At 41.4% G+C, this 26,863-nt stretch overlaps 1 protein-coding gene across 3 annotated transcripts; it reads left to right on the forward strand.

Annotated features, from left to right (window-relative positions):
* Positions 1-25,218, forward strand: ulk1b (unc-51 like autophagy activating kinase 1). 3 transcript variants are annotated; one of them, XM_063011074.1, is made up of 27 exons: positions 1-477; positions 1,402-1,494; positions 1,594-1,635; positions 8,246-8,278; positions 9,515-9,551; positions 9,746-9,919; positions 10,259-10,332; positions 10,416-10,517; positions 11,179-11,237; positions 11,343-11,425; positions 11,517-11,567; positions 11,695-11,786; positions 12,813-12,975; positions 13,145-13,205; positions 13,440-13,529; positions 13,623-13,754; positions 14,369-14,508; positions 14,612-14,856; positions 15,029-15,195; positions 16,472-16,587; positions 17,212-17,331; positions 18,849-19,036; positions 19,254-19,432; positions 20,003-20,121; positions 20,292-20,449; positions 20,890-21,025; positions 21,544-25,218. In XM_063011074.1, the coding sequence occupies exons 1-27, from the start codon at positions 388-390 to the stop codon at positions 21,597-21,599; spliced, it is 3,000 nt and encodes a 999-aa protein (XP_062867144.1). In that variant the 5' UTR covers positions 1-387; the 3' UTR covers positions 21,600-25,218. The 3 variants fall into 3 exon arrangements, with proteins under 3 accessions (XP_062867144.1, XP_062867143.1, XP_062867142.1); XM_063011073.1 differs by lacking the exons at positions 1-477; positions 1,402-1,494; positions 1,594-1,635; ... (2 more) ...; positions 9,746-9,919; positions 10,259-10,332 and having other exon boundaries at positions 10,424-10,517; positions 13,620-13,754; positions 19,257-19,432; XM_063011072.1 differs by lacking the exons at positions 1-477; positions 1,402-1,494; positions 1,594-1,635; ... (2 more) ...; positions 9,746-9,919; positions 10,259-10,332 and having other exon boundaries at positions 10,424-10,517; positions 13,443-13,529; positions 13,620-13,754.
* The last annotated feature ends 1,645 nt before the right edge of the window (positions 25,219-26,863 follow it).

The raw sequence follows: 26,863 nt of genomic DNA on the forward strand, positions 1-26,863 counted from the left end.
AGGAGTGTTTCTGATCATCACTGTTTCGGATAAAGAGCGCGATGGATTTGATAGATCGAGAAATCAAGCTGTTGTAAACAAAGACGACAGTGTCGGATATGTACACAAACAAAAGCAGAGCTCCGGTTTAAGGTGGAATCGAGAATTCGAGCAGATCGTGAGATTGTGCACTTGTCATAACACAACAATGTCGGGACTGTGGTGCTGATCGATCGCGGCTATCATGAAAGACGAGAGGATTTATTTGCAAAGGCAGCACATGGAATACGAAAGTGAGTTTCAACTTTCCAGCTGCCCGGTTGAAGAGGAGAAGGGGACGGAAAGAGGAATCCAGTGGAGCAAAACCGATCCCTGTTTGTCCCGACAATAATCGCCGAGTGCAGGGAGATGGAGACCGTGGGCAAATTCGAGTTCAGCAGGAAGGATCTCATCGGTCATGGGGCATTCGCAGTGGTGTTCAAAGGCAGGCATCGAGAGGTGAGAAATGATGATTAAGATCGTGCATTGTTTACAGTGATGTTATGATAACCATGATAGGCCTTTGAACTGTACTCAGCCGTTCCACCTTAAAGATGGGCCTCAGCTGTTAAGGTAGTCGATTCGAGACCATCAGAGTCGACTCTGCTCGATTCCCGGACTCGACTCAAAACAATTTTATCCTCGTTATTTATTTAATTATTTAATATGATTAAAACGTTTTGGGGAAAATATATGTATTTAAAAAATGTCTGGCATAACACTTTTTTATAAATAAAAAAAATAGCTAGATGTGCCTTTCCTAAATAGTTTTTGCTAAAATTTAATTGCAAATATCTACACATTTTAAATATTCTAATCCTAATGTACATATATGGACAATATATTAAATTAAATTAACTTCGCTGAAGTATAAGCTTTTGTTTTATTTTTATACTGTGATTTATTTAATCTAAGCTGCCGAGTTGACTTGCTTCTTAAGCTCAAAATGAAGAACCGACTCTTAGGAATCGACTCCCAGTTTCACTCACAAAACTGTTTGTTTATGGCTGTAATAAAGCTATGATGTTTATATTCTCGATCCATTAGGCAGTTAAAACTTTTCTTTAAATAGTGTAACTCGGTTTTGAATTGTATTATCAGTTAATTTGTAGAGAAGACAGAAAAACAGTACAAACAGTGTACCGACCAAAAAGTATAGCAGCTTATTTTGTCTCTATTTTAACTGTCACAGTACAATACTATTAGCTGGTTGTCTTATCACTGTGTAAATAATCGGTCAGTGTTTATAGACTTAGAATAAACTGAATAAAACTTAGACATGTCCGGGCATGTCTTGTATTCAGGAAAACAATGAACGTATGATCCTGTTTAATCTATGTGATCCGAATCAGCACTAAATCGTTTGTTTGTTTTTGTGAACAGAAGCATGATTGGGAAGTTGCTGTTAAATGCATCAATAAGAAAAATCTGGCAAAATCTCAGACCCTCTTAGGGAAGGAGATTAAAATATTAAAGGTAAGATCCAATACACACCAGTGTTATGTTTTAAACTCGTTAGTGAAATCCACCTAAGGTTGTAATATTTGTATTAATATGTTTTGTTTTCTTTTTAAGGAACTAAAACATGAAAATATCGTGGCATTACATGACTTTCAGGTAAGAAAACGCACAAAATTAATGTCTGTTTGTTCCTGGCCTTTTTTGCACAGTAGGTTGTTAAGAGCTGCTGCCTATTGGTCTGTTTAGTCACGTGTTTTGTGTTGACATGACATGTGCGCTGCACAGAACGTTTATTTGCAAAGGCTTATGGGAGATGTAGTTTTTTTTTAAATAATTGCTATGTTATTTTAATGATTGTCCTAACTATTTATTTTCTGTGACTATATACAGTGGACCCTTGACTTATGAATGTACTTGGTTCTGAAGGGTTGTTCTTAAGTCAAGATGTTTGTTAGTTAAACCTATTTTTCCCATAAGAAATAATGTAAATATAATTAATCCGTGCCAGACCTCCCAAACCACCCCCTTACCCTAACCTTTCTAATGTCTTAAATTGTCTTTTTTGTTATAAATACAAGTATATTTCCTTTAAATCTTAAATTATAGAATAGGTAATACTGTAATAAACAATAATAAACAACAATACACAGTAGTACTGTACATAAAACAACACATTACATTTCAGTACAGGACGTGTGCTGTACCATACATCATAATACATTTCCTTTTTTTTATATATAAAATGTATCTACCAGAAACAACAATAACTCTCATATTTCTTTCTTTATTTCAGTAGTGTTGTATCTTGTAGGTGTAATTGCATGAAAGAAAGAATACTTTACTGAGCCGATTTCTTTCTTCTCTCTCACTCATTGTCCTCTCTGTCTGATACACAGTGACACCTAATGGCAGGAGTAATTATACAACACAACTAATAGTGATTTGTTCATTTTTTCAGCACTACACTTCCTCTGCACATTCTTTGATATAGAATTTTACAAAATATAAAGAAAAACCCTGTCCGCTCTCCGAATGTTTGCTCACTGTATATATATGTATATATATATATATATATATATATATATATATATACAGTGTATCACAAAAGTGAGTACACCCCTCACATTTCTGCAAATATTTCATTATATCTTTTCATGGGACAACATTATAGACATGAAACTTGGATATAACTTAGAGTAGTCAGTGTACAACTTGTATAGCAGTGTAGATTTACTGTCTTCTGAAAATAACTCAACACACAGCCATTAATGTCTAAATGGCTGGCAACATAAGTGAGTACACCCCACAGTGAACATGTCCAAATTGTGCCCAAAGTGTCAATATTTTGTGTGACCACCATTATTATTCAGCACTGCCTTAACCCTCCTGGGCATGGAATTCACCAGAGCTGCACTGGTTGCTACTGGAATCCTCTTCCACTCCTCCATGATGACATCACGGAGCTGGTGGATGTTAGACACCTTGAACTCCTCCACCTTCCACTTGAGGATGCGCCACAGGTGCTCAATTGGGTTTAGTCCATCACCTTTACCTTCAGCTTCCTCAGCAAGGCAGTTGTCATCTTGGAGGTTGTGTTTGGGGTCGTTATCCTGTTGGAAAACTGCCATGAGGCCCAGTTTTCGAAGGGAGGGGATCATGCTCTGTTTCAGAATGTCACAGCACATGTTGGAATTCATGTTTCCCTCAATGAACTGCAGCTCCCCAGTGCCAGCAACACTCATGCAGCCCAAGACCATGATGCTACCACCACCATGCTTGACTGTAGGCAAGATACAGTTGTCTTGGTACTTCTCACCAGGGCGCCGCCACACATGCTGGACACCATCTGAGCCAAACAAGTTTATCTTGGTCTCGTCAGACCACAGGGCATTCCAGTAATCCATGTTCTTGGACTGCTTGTCTTCAGCAAACTGTTTGCGAGCTTTCTTGTGCGTCAGCTTCCTTCTGGGATGACGATCATGCAGACCGAGTTGATGCAGTGTGCGGCGTATGGTCTGAGCACTGACAGGCTGACCTCCCACGTCTTCAACCTCTGCAGCAATGCTGGCAGCACTCATGTGTCTATTTTTTAAAGCCAACCTCTGGATATGACGCCGAACACGTGGACTCTGGCGAAGCCTGTTCCGAGTGGAACCTGTCCTGGAAAACCGCTGTATGACCTTGGCCACCATGCTGTAGCTCAGTTTCAGGGTGTTAGCAATCTTCTTATAGCCCAGGCCATCTTTGTGGAGAGCAACAATTCTATTTCTCACATCCTCAGAGAGTTCTTTGCCATGAGGTGCCATGTTGAATATCCAGTGGCCAGTATGAGAGAATTGTACCCAAAACACCAAATTTAACAGCCCTGCTCCCCATTTACACCTGGGACCTTGACACATGACACCAGGGAGGGACAACGACACATTTGGGCACAATTTGGACATGTTCACTGTGGGGTGTACTCACTTATGTTGCCAGCCATTTAGACATTAATGGCTGTGTGTTGAGTTATTTTCAGAAGACAGTAAATCTACACTGCTATACAAGTTGTACACTGACTACTCTAAGTTATATCCAAGTTTCATGTCTATAGTGTTGTCCCATGAAAAGATATAATGAAATATTTGCAGAAATGTGAGGGGTGTACTCACTTTTGTGATACACTGTATATATATACAGTGAGCAAACATATATAAGAGAGAGAGAGAGAGACACAGACACACGGTTGGAGTCAACTTGTTTGTGATGTGTTTCGCGAATTTCTGTTCGTAATCCGAAATTTGTTTGTACGTTAAGTTAAAAATGATCGTTCGGAACCTGAAATGTTTGTATGGTAAACCGTTTGTAACTCAAGGGTCTACTGTAGTATACTTTTACAAATGTGATTATTCATCTAGGTGTATTGTGAGGTTACTTCAAATATGCAATAGCAGAATGATTTGACATCCAAAGAATGTCACAGCACCCATGTCCCTTACAAGTGACTTCAGCTTTAGATACTTTCAATATCACATTTTGACCTGAAATGACTGGCCTCTTTAATAACACAGACTCTTAGCTGCTTGATATGTAGGGTATGTTTGCTTTTCGTCTCTGTCTGGTTTAACTTGTTCCAGCTCCTTGTCTCGCCGATTGTTTTTACACGTCTGTTATGTTTATTTAAAATTACTAAGCATGGGAGCGATAATCTTATATAATAAAACAATATTTACACTGTAGAGAAATTCTACTTGCTAATCTGTTCTGCTGGCTGTTTAGAACCGTATGGTGTGAACCCAATGATTTGTGTGTGTGAATAATCAGAAAGGGTTACGATCAGGGTTATCACTTTTAAACATGCAAATACAATACCTAGCCAAGAGTATGTGGACACCTTACCACCTGGCTTGTTGGACATTAATAGCCGTTACTCATTTGGTAATGTTTTCGACAAGAATTTACATAAATAAGCATTTCTTAAGTCAGACATTGGTAATAACGAGACGGCCTGGCTTGCAATCAACCCTCCAATTGATCCCAAAGTTGTTTAATTGGATTGAGGTCAGGGCTCTGTGGAGACCACGCTTTTTAAACAGTGTCTTTATGGTCCTCTCTTTGTTCACAGGGGCACAGTGAGGAAGGAACAGGAAAGGCCTGTTAGCAATGATTGTGTTTGGAACGCCCAAGTTCACAAATTAGAAGGGGTGTCGACATACTTCTGGCCAAATAGTGTATTGTAAATATAGGGTGTATGCAGTAATAGCACTGGAAAACTGATTTGTCTGGTATGTAGGTGGATACACTGTCTTTAAAAGTATTTAATCTAATTAGTATTTAAATAGGAGCATTTAAAACCAGTCAGGACTCTTAGATGCTTACATCTGAAGATGGATGGAGGACCATTTTGAAGTTATTAAGCAAACCTTAAATCTTAGGTTCAGTCAATCATGTAAAATAAAGAATATCTGAAACTATAAACACACTAACTAGGTCAGTCCAGGACTGAATGAGCCTCCTATTAAGTGACTGAATGACTATTGAGACGCCAGCTGTCGCTCTGAGTTTGCAAAGTCAGTAGATTCATTGCTCAGATAGTTTTCTAAATGTCACTATAAAACTTTGTATCAAAGTGATGTGGTGAGAATAGAGTGAAACTGATCAGCTTGAATTTGAAGCACCATGTGGAGCCATACATTTATTAAAACATACCACACAAGTGACAATTACCATCATTTCCAATGTAAAATGTGGTGGTGGTAACATATTGTCATGTAGCTGCTCTTCACAGGATGAATTTTTCTTTCCTATTGGCAAGACAATTGCCCAAAGCAAACTTTCTCTTTCCATCTTAGTAAATGCATATTTGTGCTCATCTTGAGACTTATGTTTGTGTTGTGAGCTGTCATGCCAAAATGAACTGTTGCATTTGGACAGATCTAAAGCAAATAAAGGGAAATGTTTAGTTGCTGGTTTAAAGTTGACTTCTCATCAGCGTCTTGTTTGGTTGTTTGGCGTTTGTATAACTTCACATAGGTCTATCAGTCTCTGTCAGGCAAAAATATCATCACATCAGAGCACATTTCCAGTGCTCCACAGTCCACTAATGATGTGTTTTACATCACTGTAGTTAAAGCATGTAATGGCACATGGGAATCTTTAGCTTGATGCTGCTGCTCAGCCAGTGGAACCCAATCCACCTAGCTTCAGAGCTGAGCTATAATCACTATTAGATATTTTTACTTTACATGTTTAATTTTCGACTGGACTTGCACTAGCAGGGTCGAAATTTCATCTTTTGGCTCTTGAAAGTGACCAAGCTGTTTAGTTGCCTTTATACTGCCATATAAGGTTTTTATAAGGTAGCTCAGTGTTTTTAAAAAAAAATTGCAAAGGAAAATACTAGTTTTATTATTATTATATTTATTTATTAATTTGTTTTTATTATTTTATTTTTATATTTATTATTTTTTTCATTATTATTATTAAATTGTTTTAATTTATTGTTTTTTATAATTATTTTAAAGTATTTTATGTATTAATTATTGTATTTTATATTATTATTTTTCATTTTATTTATTATTATTTTATTACAATGTAACAGGCACATAAGCACAGCTTGTACATGAATGCCCATTAATTTTGTAAACCACAGTGGGACCAGATTGTACAGAGCAGACAGACACACCATTCTTATTAATTATATTTCATTTTGTTCTTTAGTAAACGTTCAGAGTGAGAACATAAGGACAACGTGGTTTGAAAAATGCTTGTGTAGCTTAAATAGTCAAACAAACTAATAACTAACTTTGCGTCAAGAATAGAAACCTGCTAGTTCATTTATACCTGGCACAATGGCTGTTACAAAAGAACGACTTTAGCCTGGCTGAGTCAGCAGGAGTGGACCGGCCCTATTCAGTAAAACCGACTGGATGAGAAAGACCATGAGAAGATCGGTCAACTGCTGCTAGGTCTGCAGAATAGCTTTGTTTTTATGACCGACCTTGTTTGCCCCCCGGTGTTGAGCAGGTGGAGCTGCTGATAAACACTGAACAGATGACTTTTATGATGGCTGGTAACAGGAGGTGGTTTTTTTTATGACAGTCTTTAACTTGGACCTGTTTGGTCTGGCAAGTGACCAGAGTGTTGGAAATACTTTAGATTCATCCAGAAATGACCAAATCTCTCTGAAGATACTAGAGCTGAAGTCAAAAGTTTACATACACTTATAAGGTCATGTCATACTACTTCTTCTAAAAAACAAACAAAAAATTCCAAATCAAATTTAACTTTTTGATTTTATTGTGGGTTTTCTAAAATGTGAAAAATATGCTGGTTGAAAATATTTAAACAGCCACTTAAATTACTATCCAGCAGTATAGAAGATTGTAAAATGCCGAAGGCCCTAGGAGACCCTACGTTCTTAAGTCGTTGTTAGTGATCATATTTGACTACAGCTTGTGAATTCTTTCATATAAACAGGGATAGATCATGCATCTCCTGGCCAAAGTTGATATTAAAACCCTAAATCCTATCTTGTATACTAAGACCATTTGTCCAGATGGTCATGTGTAATCCAAGAACCCATATGTAATCCAGGTCTTTCATGAATGAAAGCTGCTGGAACATAGGCGACAATATCCACAGTCAAGCGAGCTTTACATCACTCCCAGCAACACGTAAACATAACTTAAAAATTATAATTAAATAAACAATTTTAAACAGGGACATAAACATGAAATGAACTTGTACACGAATGCCCCCTTGTGGAGGCTTTACGTTGCAACTTGTAAACCACAGTGGGACCAGATTGCCACCAATTTTATTTATTAAGTATGTTTTGTTTTTTGTTTTGACTTAATGTGTCTATTTTGAGAGGCTTTTTTCTTGGCCATGCCACAGAATGCTACAGAAATTTTATAAACATTTTACACAACTCAATAGCATTCCTCCGGGTGCTCCGGTTTCCTCCCACAGTCCAAAGACATGCAAGTGAGGTGAATTGGAGATACTAAATTGTCCATGACTGTTCGATATAACCTTGTGAACTGATGAATCTTGTGTAATGAGTAACTACCGTTCCTGTCATGAATGTAACCAAATGTGTAAAACATGACGTTAAAATCCTAATAAACAAACAAACACAACAAAATAATTAGTTGTTTTATGGATGTTTTAAGACATTTCAAAGAAACCCCATATTTTATATATATATTTTTAATTTATAAAGAAGTGCATTGTAATTATTTGTTCTTTTAATCATGTACTCTTTATTCTTGTGTCTCTGTAGGAAACTGCAAGCTCTGTGTTTCTGGTGATGGAGGTAAGACTGGTGCATGTTCTGTTTTTTAACAAAAATGATGTGGCTATTTTGCATCATGTCCCAGTCCTAATATCGTATAATAACCACACTTATATTGTGAGAGTGCTTTTAGATATCAACTGCATCTCTACATTTTGATTTGCTTTTAATGCAATGTTGGCGAACAGCAATAGTGGTAAATTTAATTTTGGAATGTGGAACTGGTTCTGCTTTCAGTGTTTGTCTGGTTTATATATTTAATGGGACGCTATAAGTGTCGTTATCGGTTAATTGTTGACGAATGACGGTCATTAAAAGAAATCTGCAAAATTTGCATCCCTATTTATATAGTATAGCGCATGGTGGAGTGCATGGTGCAGTTCTGTTTACAGGGTGCATTAAATAATTCAGCATGTAATATTACTTACTGTATCAGGATGCAAAGAGCAGAAAGGCAAGCCTAAGGACTGTGTCACAAACCACACACCAAACCACTGGTGGAAAAGTGGTTAGAATACTGTTTAATAAATAATGTGTGAGGGGTTCAGGACGGAGCAGTTCATGTCTTCTGTATGTGCAATGTAACAAAATAATTAGGGATTTCGTACCCTAGTATTCCATTCATACATTCTTATGCCCACTCTCTGTCTTTTTGCTGTTCTTGTGGTTTCTTATCAATCAGCTGGTAAACAGTGATTGCAGAGCTCACACTGATCGTTTTAAACATGCCGGACAAATACCAGGCCATCAATGACCAGCCACTGGAGATCTCGAATGATGGCCATGCATTAATTCTAGCTGCTAAACGATTTGAGGCTAGAAACCTCCTCAGAATCTGCCCAGACTCATGTGATGTGCATTAGGAATTAGTGTATAAGTAATAACTCCTGATTATAGATGACATTAAGAAAGCACTCAGGCCTTAAGAATGCTGAAAAGATCCGTGGTGGGTCCTGAAATCTGTGAAATGCATTGTTGGTTCGGAGTCTTGGCATGTCAAATCAGCAGGGTCAGTGGGGTTCAGAATGGTGCATGGTGGGTTTGGGGGTGGGGGACCTTCACAAAAACAAGAAGTCAGCTTTAATATACATTTGAATGCCTGAGCTGCTTTCACCAACACAATGCCCGAGTTTCAGTCATACTTACTTGTGTATTGCATAATAAAGGCTCATTGTTTTTATTCATGTCTGTTCATATATTCTTAACTGACATGTTTTGTTTTTTCCTTTTTTTTATTTCCTGTTAACCTGCTAACAGTACTGTAACGGGGGCGACCTGGCCGACTACCTTCACTGTAAGTATCCGGATTAAGCAAGACTTGTGTTCAGTGTTTTGGGTTTTTACCAGGGTTATTTATTTCATATAAATGTTAGCAATGTGTGTTACTATTTATCCCCTTAAGCTCTATCAGTGACATGAAGTGGTGAAGTATGTAGCGAGGTGTGGTCGGCACTTACAGTTTTATTTCTCTCTCCCCCCCATCAACAGCTAAGGGTACACTGAGTGAAGACACCATCCGTGTGTTTCTGCAGCAGATTGCAGGTGCTATGAGAGTCCTGCAGGCCAAGGGCATCATCCACAGAGACCTGAAACCACAGAACATCCTGCTCTCTCACCCAGCTGGCCGCAAGTCCCACTCCAACAACACCTGCATCAAGATAGGTACAGTGTTGCTGGGAGGTGTGCGGAACACACTGGCTGTTCGGTTATGATTTATAGCATTCTCATACTTACTAAACTAGTTAGTGACCCAATTTTGGGTGGATCATGTGATCAGTCACAGTAAATTTGTATACATTTTTCAGTAGACTCAAGCCATGCCCTCATTTTAGGGGCCATTCTCTTGTTGTATGCCCACTTTTTTTGACATCCTGATCCAAATTAAGGTCAACATGATCTGATTGCCCCATCTAGTACTATCTAAAATCATGGCACCATGATTGAAGGTTCTTCAAGGTTCTACAACCTCCAGTTATATGGATCTTTCTTCTCTCTTCCCAGCTGACTTTGGCTTTGCACGGCACCTACAAAACAACATGATGGCTGCCACCCTCTGCGGCTCCCCCATGTATATGGCAAGTATCTTCCGTCCATCTTATGATCTTTCTCCTGTTTCATATGTGCATGTAGTCATACTGAAATGTTTCTCTTATACAAGGCTCCAGAGGTCATTATGTCCCAGAATTATGATGCCAAGGCTGACCTGTGGAGCATAGGAACCATTGTGTTTCAGTGTCTGACCGGGAAGGCCCCATTCCAGGTGAGTACTGGATCTGATTTACTTTTTTAACAAAAGTGACATTCACTGACAAGATGTTATTTGGGTGATTGACCATTCTCTGCACTGCACTAACATTAATGTGGTAGTGTGTGTTATTCTGGTACCATTGTATCAGCAGCAGTGTTTAAACTTACTGGCCTCTTTATTAGGAACATCTTAGCACTGGTTGTAGCTGTACAGTCTTTTATCAGTTGACACTGATTCATATTTTTATATTGTTGGTTGGAGCACCTATCCACTCCCAGAATTCACACTATGGTGTTTAAAAATCCCAACAACACTGCTGCACACTCATATAAGTACAACACCCACTACTATGGCTTTACCATGTTGTTATCATAGCAGTGTTGAGAATGGTGAGCCACATAAAATCTGGTGTGTCTGGGGTCCCGCGTCCCTTTCAATTGATAGATGGGTTACACATAGGTGGCAACATGGTCAGGGCAACATTGGCATTGAAATGATCTTTTCCAGTTTAATACAAGTCAAAACGTCTTTAACCCACCTGTCATGTGTAGAAAGGAGACCAAACCATTTAAATTCCAAGGCTGTCATGAAATACTGTACGTCTCTTAAAAGTGTTTGTAATTGTTCGACTTTATCGGTAATTCTAACTGTTTTGTCTGTTTTAACTCTGTAGGCAAGCAGTCCTCAGGATCTCCGCTTATTTTACGAGAAAAATAAAAATCTCAGCCCAAAGTAAGTGAGTTTTTGTGTTTTCCCATCAAGTTTGTTGGTAAAACTATTTTTTTATGGTTAGCATGAGGTTACTGTTGATTTTTCTGTGTGTGTGTGTGTACACAGCATTCCCAGAGAGACGTCCAGCCACCTGAGGCACCTGCTGCTGGGTCTGCTGCAGAGGAACCACAAGGACCGCATGGACTTTGGTTAGTTGCTAATACAGTGATGGATATATAAAGGTCATGGCTTATTGATGCACTCAGTGTGTTTACATGCAAACCTGTCTCCAATGTTTAGATGAGTTCTTCAAACATCCATTCCTAGAGGCCAGCTCCACTATGAAGAAATGTGAGTCTCTTTCCTGTTCCATATAGCGTGTTAAAATCTAGGTGTAAATTTTTTCTCCTTTGTGTAGAAATCAGAATGTTAGATAATAATAGTGTGTGTGCGTGTGTGTTTATGTTGGGATTTACAGCAGCAGCACCAGTGACCCTGACGTGCTTTCCTAGTTCAGGTTCAGCGAGTTCATGTAGCAGCTCCTCCACATCACACCTAGCTTCTCCTCCTGTAAGTGTGTGCGTGCATACATGTGGTGTTAGTGTGTATGTGGAAGTGTGAGATGTCCAGTGTGTGCTGCTTGTAAGTGTGCATGTCTGGTGTTTTCTGTTTGCTACATTGGCAGGACAAAAACCAAGCCATGAACTCCAAGGAACTTTCTTAGCCCTTTTCAACTGACATGGAACGAGCTCCGTTCTGGTTCGGGAACCTAAGTTTGAACCATTTGGCCCATTTCCACCAGTGATAAGTAGGTTCTGAACCGGGAACATTCATTCCCAGCTTTAACCAGAAATCTGTGGTGCCATCTGTGGACATGTAGTACGGAGAAGTTTGTGTAGTATGCATGGAGTAGTCTTCTACGTCTTCTCATGACTAATATTTGATCCATGCTTGTTTTTCGGATAAAAATAAACATCTGTAACAGCAGCACAAATGATTGCATGTAATCGGCGTGATAGTTACTACTGTTTGCTTCTATTGTGCGTGTTGTGCAGCGCCCTTTTTTGGTGATGCATCGTTCTAAGAAGCCCGGACAGAACCAGCTCAGGAACCAGAGTTATTTCGGTCGAAAAGGGCTATCTGTGGATCTCCATTATAACATTGTGAACAGTGGCTTCAGGGATTTTTTAATAAAAGAAGCTTGGTCGAATCTTGATCCCTGCTGAAGGTCCCTGTCTGGGTAAATTGGGCATCCAGGCTAGACGTTTTTAGTCAGAGAGATGAGGAAGAACCCAAAGTCACTCTAAAAGTGCTCCAAAAGTCCTATAGAGATGGTAGAACCTGTTGCACTGCCTTGAAAATTGGGATAAACTCCCTAGGTCCAGGTGTATTGGTATATTGTGTGTTTGTGGGATGTGTGTGATGGCAGGAATATGTATGTTTACGTTTGCTTCTTGTTGCAAGTGCATCCACTGTTTTTCAAATCAACAAAACATGAATGTGCCTACATTTTTAAATAAAACGATATAACTGGAAATGGTTAATAATAGTAATAAAATAATAACACGCTCTCCTTTTCTTTCTCAACATTTACAGCAATCTCTTGGTGAGATCCAGCAAACTCGAGCCAAAGCTTTGGCCTCCCCTACCCAGGATTCTCCCGGCTTCCCGCTGAAGGATTCAGCCGGCGGAGGAGGCAGCAGTAAAAACTCCTCCTGCGACACGGACGACTTTGTCATGGTTCCGGCTCATTTCCCCGGTAAGTACACTTCTTTGTTCCTCTTCCTTCCACATCGGATTTATTCCGTCACCACACACGGTGAGAGGATGAGAGGTGACAGCATGCGAGTGAAGAATTCGGTTTATTAGTTCTTACTGTCACATTTCATTGTTCTATGTTTTTTTTCTCTCTCTCGTTCTGCTTCTAGGTGAGCTGGCGTGTGAAATGCCCTCAGGGAAGATGCTTCAGGATAGTCTGATGTATAGCGGGTAAGTGTCTGACCCACTTTATCTGCCACTTAAGTTGGACAGAGGACATTGTAGTTCAAATTGCACTTTATAGTGTATAAACAAGTTCTTATAGCTTCATATTTCAACCAGTTCACCGTCAGATCCTAGTACCTATATCCTAGAGTCAGTAAGATAAAAGCCTGTATCTCTGCCTACTTGCTGTAATACCAGTTTCTGATTCCGTCTTTGATTTTGATTTCTTCTCCGTTAAAGAAGTTCTCTCTTGGCGTCTGGAAGCCAGGCCAATCAAACCAAAAATCCACCGTGCTCGCCCTCCTACAGCAGCTCTCCAGCACCAGCAGGGTATGTAAAGTTCATTTCGATAATCAGGGTGCTGCATTTGTGCATCAAACGTGTCATCATGCCCTGGTTCCTCTTATTTGTCTGTGCCAGCAGGTCAACCGAGCCCTCTGTGAGTAGCCAAGGCAACTACAGACAATCAGTGCCCATTCCAGTGCCCACCCAGATTCACAACTACCAGCGCATGGAGCAGAATCTGCACTGTCCCAGTCAGGACAGTTCCCCACGGTTAGCACACTCACACCCCTTCACACTAATTTCCTATGGGGTACACTCTCACGGTGGGGGACTGTGATGTTCTCCCTGTACTCGTCCACCACTCGTGCTGGTGCCTCAACCTGACACTAGGCGTCACTGTTGCTGTAGCAAGGAGGGGAATCCCCATCAGACCTGGCCGGGCGTCCACACAAACACAATTGACTGTGTTGGAGAAGGAAAGGTCAGACAGGGTCTCTTCCGTCTGATATTAGGTGTATGGGAATGAGTAGGGGGAGTCACATGGACCTTAGCGTGGCTCAGTGTGGGAACCCAAAACTGGTAGGCGAAGAGAAGGGACCACAGATTGAACACTTGTGACAATCAGCTCTCTCTGGATCAGATCAGGGAAGATTTAGATTTATATTTGGGGATTGGAAGTGACTAAATTGGGGGATAAAGGAGAAAAATAGATCAACTAGATGACTAAATAATGTCCAAACCTTCCAGAACAGCTCAAATGGGCTCTTGAACACAGCACAAGTGGCAGTTTTGTATAGCTTGTACAGCAGTCTAGCTCATGTTGGCTGTTTTATGTGCTCTAAATTGTTTCACCCTCTCTGATCAGCCGTGTCTGTGTTGTGTAGGTCCGCTCCAGTGCGAAGATGCAGCAGTAGTAGTCCACTCGGCTACGGCAGAACGGGTCCGTCCCCCCCTCATGTTTCATCCATCGCTACACGCAGACTCTCCGTAGGGGGTAACAAACCGTTTCAACTCTCCCCACAAGGTGAGGAACCCAGAACTCGCCCACCACTTGTTTCTAATAATATTTCATAAATATGTCAGCACAAATTCACCCCACGTTTTTCTTTCTGCTCTGTTTGTTCTAGCCCCTCAGACCCCTGAGGCCAAGCCCAAGCCGGGACAGCACGGGCTCGGCTCACGCCTCCACAGCGCCCCCTGTCTGCTGGAGGCCACAGGCGGGTGCAGGCAGACCATCAGGAAGCAGCATTCTGACCCTGCGGTGGTCCCTCAGGGAGGCGCAGTAGCCCTGCGACCCCTGCATTCCTCTCCACGACTCAGCGAGCTGATGCAGCGGAATCCGCTCCCCACAATCCTGGGATCTCCATCTAGAGTACGTGCTCGATCTGTTTCTGTGTTTGTGTTTTGTGAGTGAAATCTCATGAAGAATTCTGTGTTTGTGCATGTGACGTCATCATCTAATCATTAAATGTGAATAAACAAGCGACAGTGGACAGAACTGCATTAAATATGAAGTTAAATTCTATAATTCTGTTTTTTCCCAGGTTTTTTCCCAGGCTTTCGAATTTCCCAGGCCTCCCAGCTCGCCAAACATGGTGACCTTTCTGACCCAGCAGGGCCTGGTTTTCCCGTCGTCTCCCGGCCGGCCGTGTCAAGCAGAGACTTGCGTGCCTGGTGCCTTCCAGCCTGAAGAAAGCAAAACTTTTGGAAGGTAAAATATGACTTTTAAACAAATTAAACGAAATATTTGGAGGAATCTCTATGTTGCTATGGTAACAGATACTGTTTACATTTAAAAAGTACGGATGTTTGGCCACTCAGGTGGCGCAGCCGTAAAAAAAAGATGCGCTGCAACCAGGGCTGGATTCTGAGAACGTGGTATCGAATCCAGCCTTGCTTTACCGGTTCGAAGCTGAGTGGCTATATGAGCAACGATTGGCCGGTTGCTCATATGGGGGGTGGGACAAAGAACCGGATGTGGGTCTCTCTCTGTCAGAATGCGTTTGCGTTCTCTGCCGGCTGATTGGAGGCGCTTACACAGAGATGGGAGAGGGTGCCCTTGGGGTGTGTCTCTCCGCATGCAACGCTGGGTGGCGCCAAAAACTCGTCAATGTGTGGGTGGCAAAGATGCATCTGGCTGCTGCTCGTGTTTCGGAGGGGATACGGGTTAGCTTCAATCACCTCCGTCAGGGCAGGGTTCGGCATAGACAGAGAGGAAGCACGATGCTAATTGAACAATTGGATGCGCTAAAAAGGGGAGAAAAAGTGGTAAAAATAAAAAATTTATTCCTTTGAGGAAGGGAAGGTCGGACGGGGTTCTTTCTGCTCCCTCTGTATTATACTGAACTGGTCTGGTCCTGGCACCTGCACAAGGAATAGTGGCGACATGCACAACATGGCTCTTTAAACACCATACAACTCTGTATGGGAACTCATACATGTGGGAGGGGGCAGCGCTCCTTGGGTAGAAAAGCGATGGTGCACCTTTACACACAGATTTCTCCAGATTATATGAATCCTTTAATAATAATATGGACAGTAGATGGAGAAATCACTAAATTCATCATAGTTGATAACCTAGTTGAACCTATTTTTGCTCATAAAGGACTGAACCGTTCACTGTTCAGTTCCAAAACGAGTGTTTTTAACTTGCATGACCTCTGTCCCAACTATTTCGGAAGATGTTGCATACACAAGCGCTGCTTTAAACCTGCATGCACATGCTAACACAGCTGGTTTGAATTCCCAGCTGTGTTATCGGCCTGTCAGGTGTCCACATACACACATAATTGGCTATGTCTAAGGGGGATTGCCAGGGCCCTGTGATGGAAAATTTTCTCACCATGTCTGCATGGGTTTCCCCCAGGTACTCCTGTTTCCTCCCACCTCCCAATTCATGTTTACAGCTACACAGCAAATATAATCCTGACCCTAGACGTCATCAGTCTGCTTTTTAAACCCCCGGTTTCTGTTTTTCATGTTTCCAGGTCTCAGAGTGCCGGTCGTCTGTCGGACATGCTGCTGATGGCAGCGTTTGTGGGACCAAAGGGAGACCGAGGAAGCTCAGAGAACCTCAGCGGTGACAGAGCGATAGACATAGCAGGTAAATACACTCAGAATTTCAGTGTGGGATTAAGAATTGTGGTGAATTATAACAACAGTTTAAATACCCCTGTGACAAGGGGCCGGTGCTAGTCTGCTGTCCTGCATGGCTAAAAGTACTTGAAAACAGGACTGGCATTGGGTGTTAGACAGGAACAGTTCTGAGGACCTGGGTTTAAGAACCCAACCTTGTCTCTGATGACTGGGAGGAGTATTATAGGTACATCTTACCAAGGCGCTCAGGTGGCACCACTAGTGCTAGGATCCAGGGTTCAAATCCCCAGCTGTGCTACCGGCCTGTCGGGCATCTACATACAGACATAAATAGATATGTCTGAGGAGGGATGGCCGGGGCCCTGTGATGAACTGGCGTCCTGTAAGGGGTGTTGCTGCAGTGCGCCCGGTGATTCCGGGTGCTCGGCTACTCTTAATTGCTTGTTGTGATTTATTAAATGAGAGGGCGAGTTTGTAATGCCACGTGACCATCCTGCTCAGGGTGTGTTACTGCATTGTGCCCAGTGTTTCCGAGGAAACCAGGCCCACTGCGACCATGACCAGGATAAGTTGGTGTTAAAACATGACAATAAATAAGTGAATAATAAGGTATTGTACTGTTTCTCGACAGGCTCTCCTGGTGCAAATGTGGTGGTGGGTTCAGGCAGTCCAGCTCGTGTGGTGTTTACCGTGGGCTCACCGCCTAGTGGAGGAACTCCACCGCAGACCTCTCGATCTAGGAAGTTCTCAGGTAATGCCAAGTTCACACTACACGACTTTCCAAGTCGTCAGGTCGCTGTACAGTTCACACTACACGACTGAATCTCTTGCACTCGGGAGTCTTTCAGTCGGTGTATATTTCACACTACACGACTGATCGGCGATAGGGGGTTTCACACTACACGATCCATCACCAACTGGAATCTCAGGCGAGCTTCTCTGGTCTCCTTTTTTTTCTTCTTTACAAAAACACACATGAGAAGTGACGAGGGTTTTAATGATACCACGTCCAAAAATGCACGTCAGCAAGTAGCGAGTGATCAAAGTGTTTTTGGTCTGATGTGCAGCGTAAAATCAGGAAGGAAAAATAAATGAATCTGAGTGGATTTGGCAACACAAACAGTATATGGCTTGTTCTGTAGTAAAGTGGATGTTAATGAATAATTTTGTAATGCAGCGTGGGTGTTATGTTTTGTAGAGGACGATCAAATCAGAAATACTACGTGTGTGTGCCGGTGTATTCTGATATAAACTATATCCTCTTCTGCATTTCCCTTCACGCTGTATCCTGCGTTCTCATTGGCTGTTCGACATGTCACTCGTTCCCAGTTGCCCGTCTGAGATCAGATATCTGACGTGCTAGAAAACTCGATCCGGTCGCCGAGCGGTCGGCGAGCCGGTCGGGTCGAGTTGTTGGATAGTTCACACTTAGCGACTGAGAGACGAGTTTTGATCGCCGAGTGAACGCTGAGTTGCTCCCGACCCGGAAAATCAATCGCCGACCAGTCGCCGAGCGAAAATCAGGGCAAAAATCGTGTAGTGTGAACTAGGCATGAGCCGACACTTCACTCTGCTCTTATATCAGCTATAAAAAGCAAAGATTTTATTTCATTCAATTTTCCCCCTTTTTCCGAATGTAGTCGTATCCGATTTCTCAATTGTAACTTCCTCCGATGCTGCAGGCCCCTTCCCTGACTGATGCTGCTCACAGACAACCTCTCAACCATTTTAAAAAGACTGGTATTGAGGACCGAGAGTCACTTACTGCTATTAGTGAACCTACCGTCACTCGTGTATGTTCCTCAACCAACCACTAGAGGCCGCAGTTTCAGCAGCAATGAGAAACCCATTAAGCCATTTGTGGGTGCAGCTGAGATTTAAACTCGAGCTTGAGATCTTATCAGTGGTGGGCAAGTGTGTTGGGCGTTTGCGTTACTCGAGCGCCCCTGGCAATTTTAATATGTGGCACAATACAACTAACAGAGTTCCAAAAAGGCCAGATAAAAATTTTAATTGGAATATTTATTTCCATTTTCATCAACTTCTGGGTCTTCGGTGGGTCCGGTTCCAACGGGAAACACTGGACACTAGGCAGGAACACCATGGACAGTGTGTGACTTCATTGATGGGCTTGGGGCATTCCCTTCCCCCTCAGACATAGCCTTTTACATCTGTGCCCTAGACCACTGCGCCACACACCTTAATACGAATACAGTTGCCAAAAAAAGCTGCTTCTTCACTTATTAATGTCTATAATTTTTCTTCCAGCATGCTCCTCAAGCTCTATCAGTCCTGTTGGGTCGTTGACCAGTCGCTACCCTCAGACAGGCATGTGGTCTGATGGTTTTGAGTGTGCTTCCAGTCCTCGCTATAGTCTTACTGACCACATATCAGCCAATCTAGAGGGAGCTGTGACCTTCGAGGCCCCTGAACTCCCAGAGGAAACATTAATGGAGGTAATTATCCCCTTATTTTCCTCTTTTTAGTTTTGGAATTAAAGGCACAGGGCATTTTTGTTGATGTTTTGCATTTTTAATCAGGTTGCTTGGGGTATTGGACTGCCTTTGCAAAGAACAAGATGACAGTTGGGTTTTCTTCCCAACCTTGGCAATGGTGATCACTGTTCCATAAACTTTTTACTTCTGCCTGCTTAGTACTGGCTCTTTATTGCAGCAGGAGCACACAGAGATTCTGCGCCGGCTCCGATTCACGCTGGACTTTGCCCGCTGTATGGTAGAGGTGGCAGCAGCGAGGGGGGGTGAGACCGAGCTTGCCGAACAGCTTTCTACATGCCTACAGCAGCAGCAAAGCGTCGTGGCTGACCAGATCAGCTCTCTAAGTCGCGAGTGGAGGTGACAAGTTTTCCACACACACATACACACTCTAACACACATTTACATACAGGCATTGGGTTCATACAGGCGTGGTACAGGTCTGAATACTGTGACAGGGGGTTGGTGACTAACATGATACCTAGTTATGTAGCCATATATATGTGGACACCTGATCTTGTTGGACGTGTCATTGTTGGACGTGCCACAGATTTGGTGTGGGATATCTCCATTGGCCAGAGACCCTCTACCTCAACCCCACTGAACACTTTGGAATGAATTGGAACACTGATTGCAAGCCAAGCAATCCATGCAATTCTCATCCAACACTAATGCCTGACCTTGCAAGTGCTGTTTTGACTGAATAGGTACAAATTCCCACAGACATTGTTAAAAATAAAAGTAAATTGTTAAAAAGAAATGCACATGTTTACACTCTTTGGAATTGGGCCTTTTTGTATATATGTATGAAGGTTTTTCGTACATACTGTCCAATAACAGCACCTCAGTATAACAAGGTCTTGTTCCTCTTCAGTTCTTTGTTTTTCGGGTAAGAGTTTAACTGTGTTGGTGTGTGTGTGTGTGTTTCAGCCATGCTGAGCAGTTGGTGCTCTACATGAAGACCGCTGAGCTCCTGTCAGCTGCAATACACACAGCCATGGAGGGCATCAAACAGGGCAAACTGTACACCTCCACCACCGTCAAACAAGGTTAGAATCGTGCCAATCATTGTGTGTCTTGAGTTTATTTTAGTCTCCTGAGCTGTCTAACCTAGTGACAACCGCAGCCTCTGAACCTCCCAAAACTGAACCTACCTATTGCTTCTTCTAGTCATTCAGAATGAGTGTAACTAAGTATTGGCTTCATTTTTGTCTCACAGTGGTAAAGAGGCTAAACGACCTGTACAAGTCGAGCGTGATGTCCTGCCGGTCTCTGAGCGCTCGCCTTGAGCGCTTCTTCTCCCATAAGCACCGCCTGATGGACCACATTAACAGCATCACGGCAGAGAGACTCATCTTTAGCCACACCGTCCAGATGGTATGACAAAATAGATTGATGAGGATTATGTGACATAATTGCATTTGTTTATTTTATTAAAAACGCTCTGGTGGTGCAGCAGTTTATGAGATTTGGGTTTAAGTCTCAACTGTGCCTACAGCCCTGAAGTGGATTGGATTTTCCAGCTATGTGGTTAGTGTTTTGATGGAACCGGACTCGACAAACCCCAAACATAAAGCCAAAATAGCTGAAGACTGGTATCTAAATGTGACCTAAATCTGAAAAAAAAACTTTTAAATATTGAGTCCAATAGAGACCAATGTAACCATGTTGAATTAAATATGGTTTCCTATGGGCAAAATAGGAACCACAATGCTGGAAAAAAAAAACAAAGTACATATGCTGGTAGTTTGCACTATCTAAATACTTTATTTTACCATATTATGTTTTGAATGATCACTATCATACTTGTGTTGTAGGTCCAGGCTGCAGCTTTGGATGAGATGTTCCACCAGAGTGAGGCGTCTGTGCAGCGCTACCATAAAGCCTTGTTGCTGATGGAGGGTTTATCACTGCTGCTCATTGAGCAGACCGACATCCTCAGTGTGAGCAAATGTGAGTGCTACCACCAAGTCTGTAATACCTGTCTTACACATATTCCACACACAACCTTAGTGGTGATGATCAAAATCAATAGGACGAATCACGAGTGTTTTATATGGCTAGAAGTATGTGGATGCCTAACTGTTAGCTTGCTGGATGTGTAGTTTTAAAACCACAGGTTCTAAGTTGGAGTCACTGTACACGGTGCAGCTAGAACAGCCTGCTCTGTTTTGGGGAACATTTTCCACAATAATCTGGAGTGCCTATGTGGGAATTTGTGTCCAATGATGTGTGGGGTCTGGTATTGATATTAGATGAAAAGGCTTGTGGACATTCTGGAGGAGATGCACCAGGATGCATTGTAGGACGATGCATCTTGCAATGTACTGAAGTTTAGGACCTGCATTTAGGTACCAGATACCATAGGACTCCTTTAGATGTCTTGTGGAGGTAGAGTTGCTTACAAGTGCATGTAAAGCTCTCTCTTCAACTGATAATTTCATCCATGGTATTTTTTTTTCTTCCTACAGGTAAGCAGTGTATCGAGCGTCGACTCGCAGCTCTGCAGTCGGGCCTCTGTGTGTAGAGACTCTGGGATGTTCTGCACTGCAACCAGCGCGACCAAGTTAGCTCCATGCCTCTCCTACATTCCCAGCTCTCTCAACCTTTATACCAAGTCCTTTGCTTCTTCACTTGCAGGAGAATGAAGAACATAACAGTACAACTTGATCACGGTGGACTGAACGCAGCCACACCGGCACTTTAGTGTATGCCCAAATCAGCCACTTCCAATCAGCATACACAGATCAGAGAATCCAAGCATTTATCTCAGATCTATTCAATGTGCTGCAGCCGAGGTCACACACATCAGGCATGTTGCTCTGCTCATTCCTTTATGTTCCTGCTGCAGGTGGATTTCCTATTAACCTCTTTATTTTGGCATATTTGCTTTATTAATGGGATGGTGCAATCACAGGTGGTGGACGGGTTTCTTCTTGCATTCTAAGCAGCTGGATTTGTAATTATATGTCCACAGATAAATAGGCTCAGTGTTTTTTAAGTTGATTTGACCAAACAAAAACAAAGAACCACAAAAATTATATAAAAAAACAGGAGGACCTTCATAATTTCTCCCTGTGTTTAATTTTCCAGTTTGAGGAACGCAAACCAGTGTCACTGAATAAACATTAGAAAAATTCTGAGACTTCAAAATGATTACTAATCCTTTTTGGTTTCTTTATTTCCAGTAAGGCAGTGTGTAGCACTTTAGTGAATGTTGACCAAGCTCAGAGACGTCCACTTCCATTTTCATATGTCCCGAAAGCCCCTTTCACACCTAAAACCGTGACGTTAACAGGTTATCCCTTTCTTAAATGCTCTTAAAGGTTTACATTAACAAATAAACAATGAAATGATAATTGACCAGGATGTACCTGTTTACATATTTTTCCATGACTAAGCACTGGACTTGTCAGTGCGCTCTCAGTGCTGGTTCCAAGTCCCGGTACAATAAGGAGGATTGTGTCAGGAAGGGCATCCGGAAGAAAGACTGTGCCGAATGTGGTATACGGACCAGAACGATCTGCTGTTGTGACCCCCTAAATACGGGAGCAGCCAAAATTTGGAAGAAAGGTTGTGTCTCAAATCGACTGCTTATAATTAAGTTCATTTATGCCGATTTCATTTCAAGCAACACATGGTTATAAAGTAAAAAATATAAAAATGATCCAGAGGTTCTCCGAGGTTCTCAAGCTGCAGCCCAATGACTCCAGCCTGGAGGCCTTTTGTTTGATAGAAAGTGGCTATTGGAACAGCTCAATGTAGCTGAACTGATTTAAAAAAGGGTTAAACCCCAAAGAAATTTGTTGTAAAAGTTTGCTGTCCAAGTCTTCTGCCTAATAAATTTCCACGTAAGTGCATATGTTAAGGGGACTGGAAGATCTGTGGACATCTCTGATCACTTTTAATTATTTTATTTTATTATTAATATATCTTTTTGGCGATTAGTTTGGCAATCACATACGTATATGGATGTTCATCTTTTTTTTTTAAGAGTGTGTATGAATGCAGTGCTGTCTGGCTACAAATACACACCTTAAGGTGAAACTACGAGTGGTGGTTTGGATTTTATTTCAGTTTTAGCTATCTGTACTGGGAAACCAAGTGCATAACGACCCTTACGATGTGCAGCAGGTCCTGCGTCGTAAGGTGATCTTTAGTTTCTGTAGTTTCCCTCATGTCTGTCGAGCTTAAGAATTCCTTCGGATAACTACATTCGTTAAATATTGTGTGTTGTTTTTTTTTCTTTCTTTTATGATTGTTTTTTATGGCGAATGTGGCCTTTGAAGTTTTTTTTAACGTTTATAAGCTTCTACATGTTGTGTCTGGTTTTACTGTTTGTTTTTGCAGTGCTTTTAATTCTAAGCTTTATTATCGTGTGCTGAGTAGATATATTCGTCTCGTTATAGGTTGAAGCTATTTAAAACAAAAACGTGCCTTTGAAGAAGAAAAAAAACTGAAAAGCAAAACACTGAAAAAAGTTTTGTTTATGTGTGTGTTTTTGTTTTTTCATTTTCTTTTAATGTTCAGGTTGTTTATTGTTTGATTATAGATGTGTGGATTGATGCTCGTGTTTTGATGTTTAATCATATTTGAATGAGTGGAGATGAATAGCGGATGTGGTTTGCTATGCTGTGTGTGTACTGTGTGTGTTTGACTTGCATGTGGATTGTGTGGTTAGGAAATGTCAGTTTGATTCATTTCAGAAGTAATTTTTATTATTATTATTATTATTATTATTATTATTATTAAATGTGTTATGATGAATGACTAAAAGTGGCCAGTTACAGTATGGAATGGACTTATCTGTGGCATGTATTAATATTTTGACCTTTCGCTTAAAGCTGCAGTACGTCACCTGAGATTTTGAATTTTGGAGACCTCTCTAGTAGAAAGACGTTGTTACAGCAGACTTGCATGGAATATCTACATGTTCCAACGTGCAGGTTAATACGCAGTTAGGAATGATTTCTATAGTCCGGGCTGTGTTAGGCCTTCAGAAAAGCCGCAGTCTTGGGAGACAACATAAGCCGTAGCAATAGCATGAAAAATACTAGCAGTTAAAAGATAGATCAGTAAATCTGTAGTAAAATTTGAACTCTTGAGCCAAAAATTTATCTACGAATTATCAGGACTTATTCAAGACCCAGTGATTGGTCTTAAACTTAAAAATCCAGCATTTAATTGGATTACTGTTGAGCACATTTGCTGTGACTACTTAATTTAATTTGAAAGTTGATTTACTAGAGGGTCCTACACTACATATCCAAATGTATGTGGACACCTGACCATGAGATTTTAGGCATTTATATTAGTGTTTATCCTACAACTTGTGTTATTGATTGATATACCAGTCAGCAATGGGTGTGGTTAAAACACTAAACTTATTAGAAGGAGAAGTGTCCGCATGCTTCTGACAATATATTGTAGGGCCATTTGCTCTGAATTTGTCATTTCAGATTTACTTTGGCCTATTATTTCTGACATCTGAATTAATATATTAGACTTTTAAGCCTGACATTACTTTACTGACTTCCAAAATCATCTTTAAAAGTTACATACTGCAGCTTTAAGTGGGTCATTTTGAACTTTCCAGCATTGCCTGGTTTTACGCCCTACAAAAACAACATGTAGACATTGGGCTGACTTTGATATATATTTTTTCAGCCTTTGTAATATTTTTATTTAGTAAACGTTCACTTTCTGCTAATGCTAATCAGTTAAGATGCATATTGAATGTTGTATTCACATCAGTCGCTCTTGTATCCTAATCGTCTCTGATGCTGAAAATCCAGAGCGACACTAAACTCACCGATTCTCTGTATGCTCAGCTCAACTGTGGAAGGTTTGCTTCTGTACATAGCAGACAGGTGATGTTTTACCCTGAGTACCTGATCTCTGAGTACCACTTGTATATAAAGATTTTAAATTAAGTTATTGTGCTGAACTTGTATATTTAAATGCTGTCATGAAGACATGCTGTACTTTTCTGTTACCCCACCAAGGAAAATGCTAATTCTCCCATTTTCACTTTACTATTGTCCACTCTGTAATAACTTAAGGAAATGTACACCGTTTCACTGACCATATACCAGTGAAAACTTTTCTTTAAAGGGTACAAAACAAATAAAAAAAAATATTTAAAACTGATCTGTTTTGTCATTGTGTGGAGGCTTCAGTTTCTTTGTTATCAAATGAAATATTTAATTTTTATGTTTGGTCATGGTGGGTCTGTTTTTCCCAGAATCTCTAGGCACAATGCAGTAACACACCCTGGACAGGATGCCAGTCCATCGCCCTCTTCCTCAGACATAGCCAATCATGTCTGTATGTAGACGCCCGAGAGGTTGACAGCACTGCTTATGATTCAAACCCTGGATCCCAGCAGCAGTGGGTTAGTGTAATTTACATCAGTGCTACCCGAGCACCCACAAACAAAACATTACAAGTGAAATCTTGTGAAGTAAAAGTACACAAGTACCTTGGGTACTCAAGATTTAGATAGATAGAACGCCTTAATTTGTCATACATACATATATAGACGTACAATACAAAAAAATTATTTGTTCATGCATCCCAGCTTGTTTGGAAGCTGGGGTCAGAGCGCAGGGTCAACCACTGTACGGCGCCCCTGGAGCAGAGAGGGTTAAGGGCTTTGCTCAGGGGCCCAACAGTGGCTGCATGGCAGAGCTGGGATTCGAACTCTCAACCCATATCTAAATAAAGGGAAACATAAAGTCATCAAGGGTGGCAAGGTGGTGCAGTGGGTAGTGGTGCTGCCTCACACCAAGAATAAACTGGGTTTGTTTTCTCAGTCGGATGGCCAGGGTGCTTCTATGTGAAGTTTGTATGTTCTCTGTGTGTGTGCAGGTTTTCTTGCAAAGACATGCAATCTGGCTAGTTGGACTAATGGACTGGCGACCTGGCCGCGGTGTTTCCTACATTTTGCCCAATTAATCAGATCCACCGCAACACTGACCATGATAAATCGGTGGTTTATTTATTTATTAGGATTTTAACATCATGTTTTACACACTTTGGTTACATTCATGACAAACGGTAGTTACTGGTTACACAAGATTCATCAGTTCGCAAGTTTTTAATGTCAAACACACACAGTCATGGACAATTTTGTACCTCCAATTCACCTCACTTGCACGTCTTTGGACTGTGGGAGAAAACCGGAGCTCCCGGAGGAAACCCACACAGACACGGGGAGAACATGCAAACTCCACACAGAAAGGACCCAGAGTAAATCAGTGGTAAAACAGAAAGACAATGAATACATGAATGAATAAAGGTTTTAAGTTATTTTCTACAAAGAAAGTGGTAGCTTAGCGGTTAGAGTACTGGACCAGTATTCTTAAGGTTGCAGGTTCAAGCCCCACATATGCCAAATTGCCATGGTTGGGCCCCTGAGCAAGGCCCTTAACCCTAAAACTGCTTAAATTGTATTCAGTGAGAATTGTAAGTCGCTTTGGATAAAAGCGTCTGCTAAATGCCGCAAATGTTAATGTAATAATCTAATTAGAGAGGGCAGTCTTAACCTAGCGGTTCAGTTAAGATACTGGCCTAGTAATCAGAGGGTCACTGGTTCAAGTCCCACTACTGCCAGGTTGCTGTTTTTGGGCCCTTGAGCAAGGCCCTTATCCCTCAATTGTTTAGACAATATACTGTCACAGTACTGTAAGTCGATTTGGATAAAAGCCTCTGCTAACTGCCGAAAATGTGCATGTAAATGACCTGACATTTTAATGCGGGATTTTCGTGTTTCACTCAGGCAACCCGATC

This window comes from Trichomycterus rosablanca, chromosome 16 (assembly GCF_030014385.1).
Source record: "Trichomycterus rosablanca isolate fTriRos1 chromosome 16, fTriRos1.hap1, whole genome shotgun sequence".
In the NCBI taxonomy this organism is placed as follows: domain Eukaryota; kingdom Metazoa; phylum Chordata; class Actinopteri; order Siluriformes; family Trichomycteridae; genus Trichomycterus; species Trichomycterus rosablanca.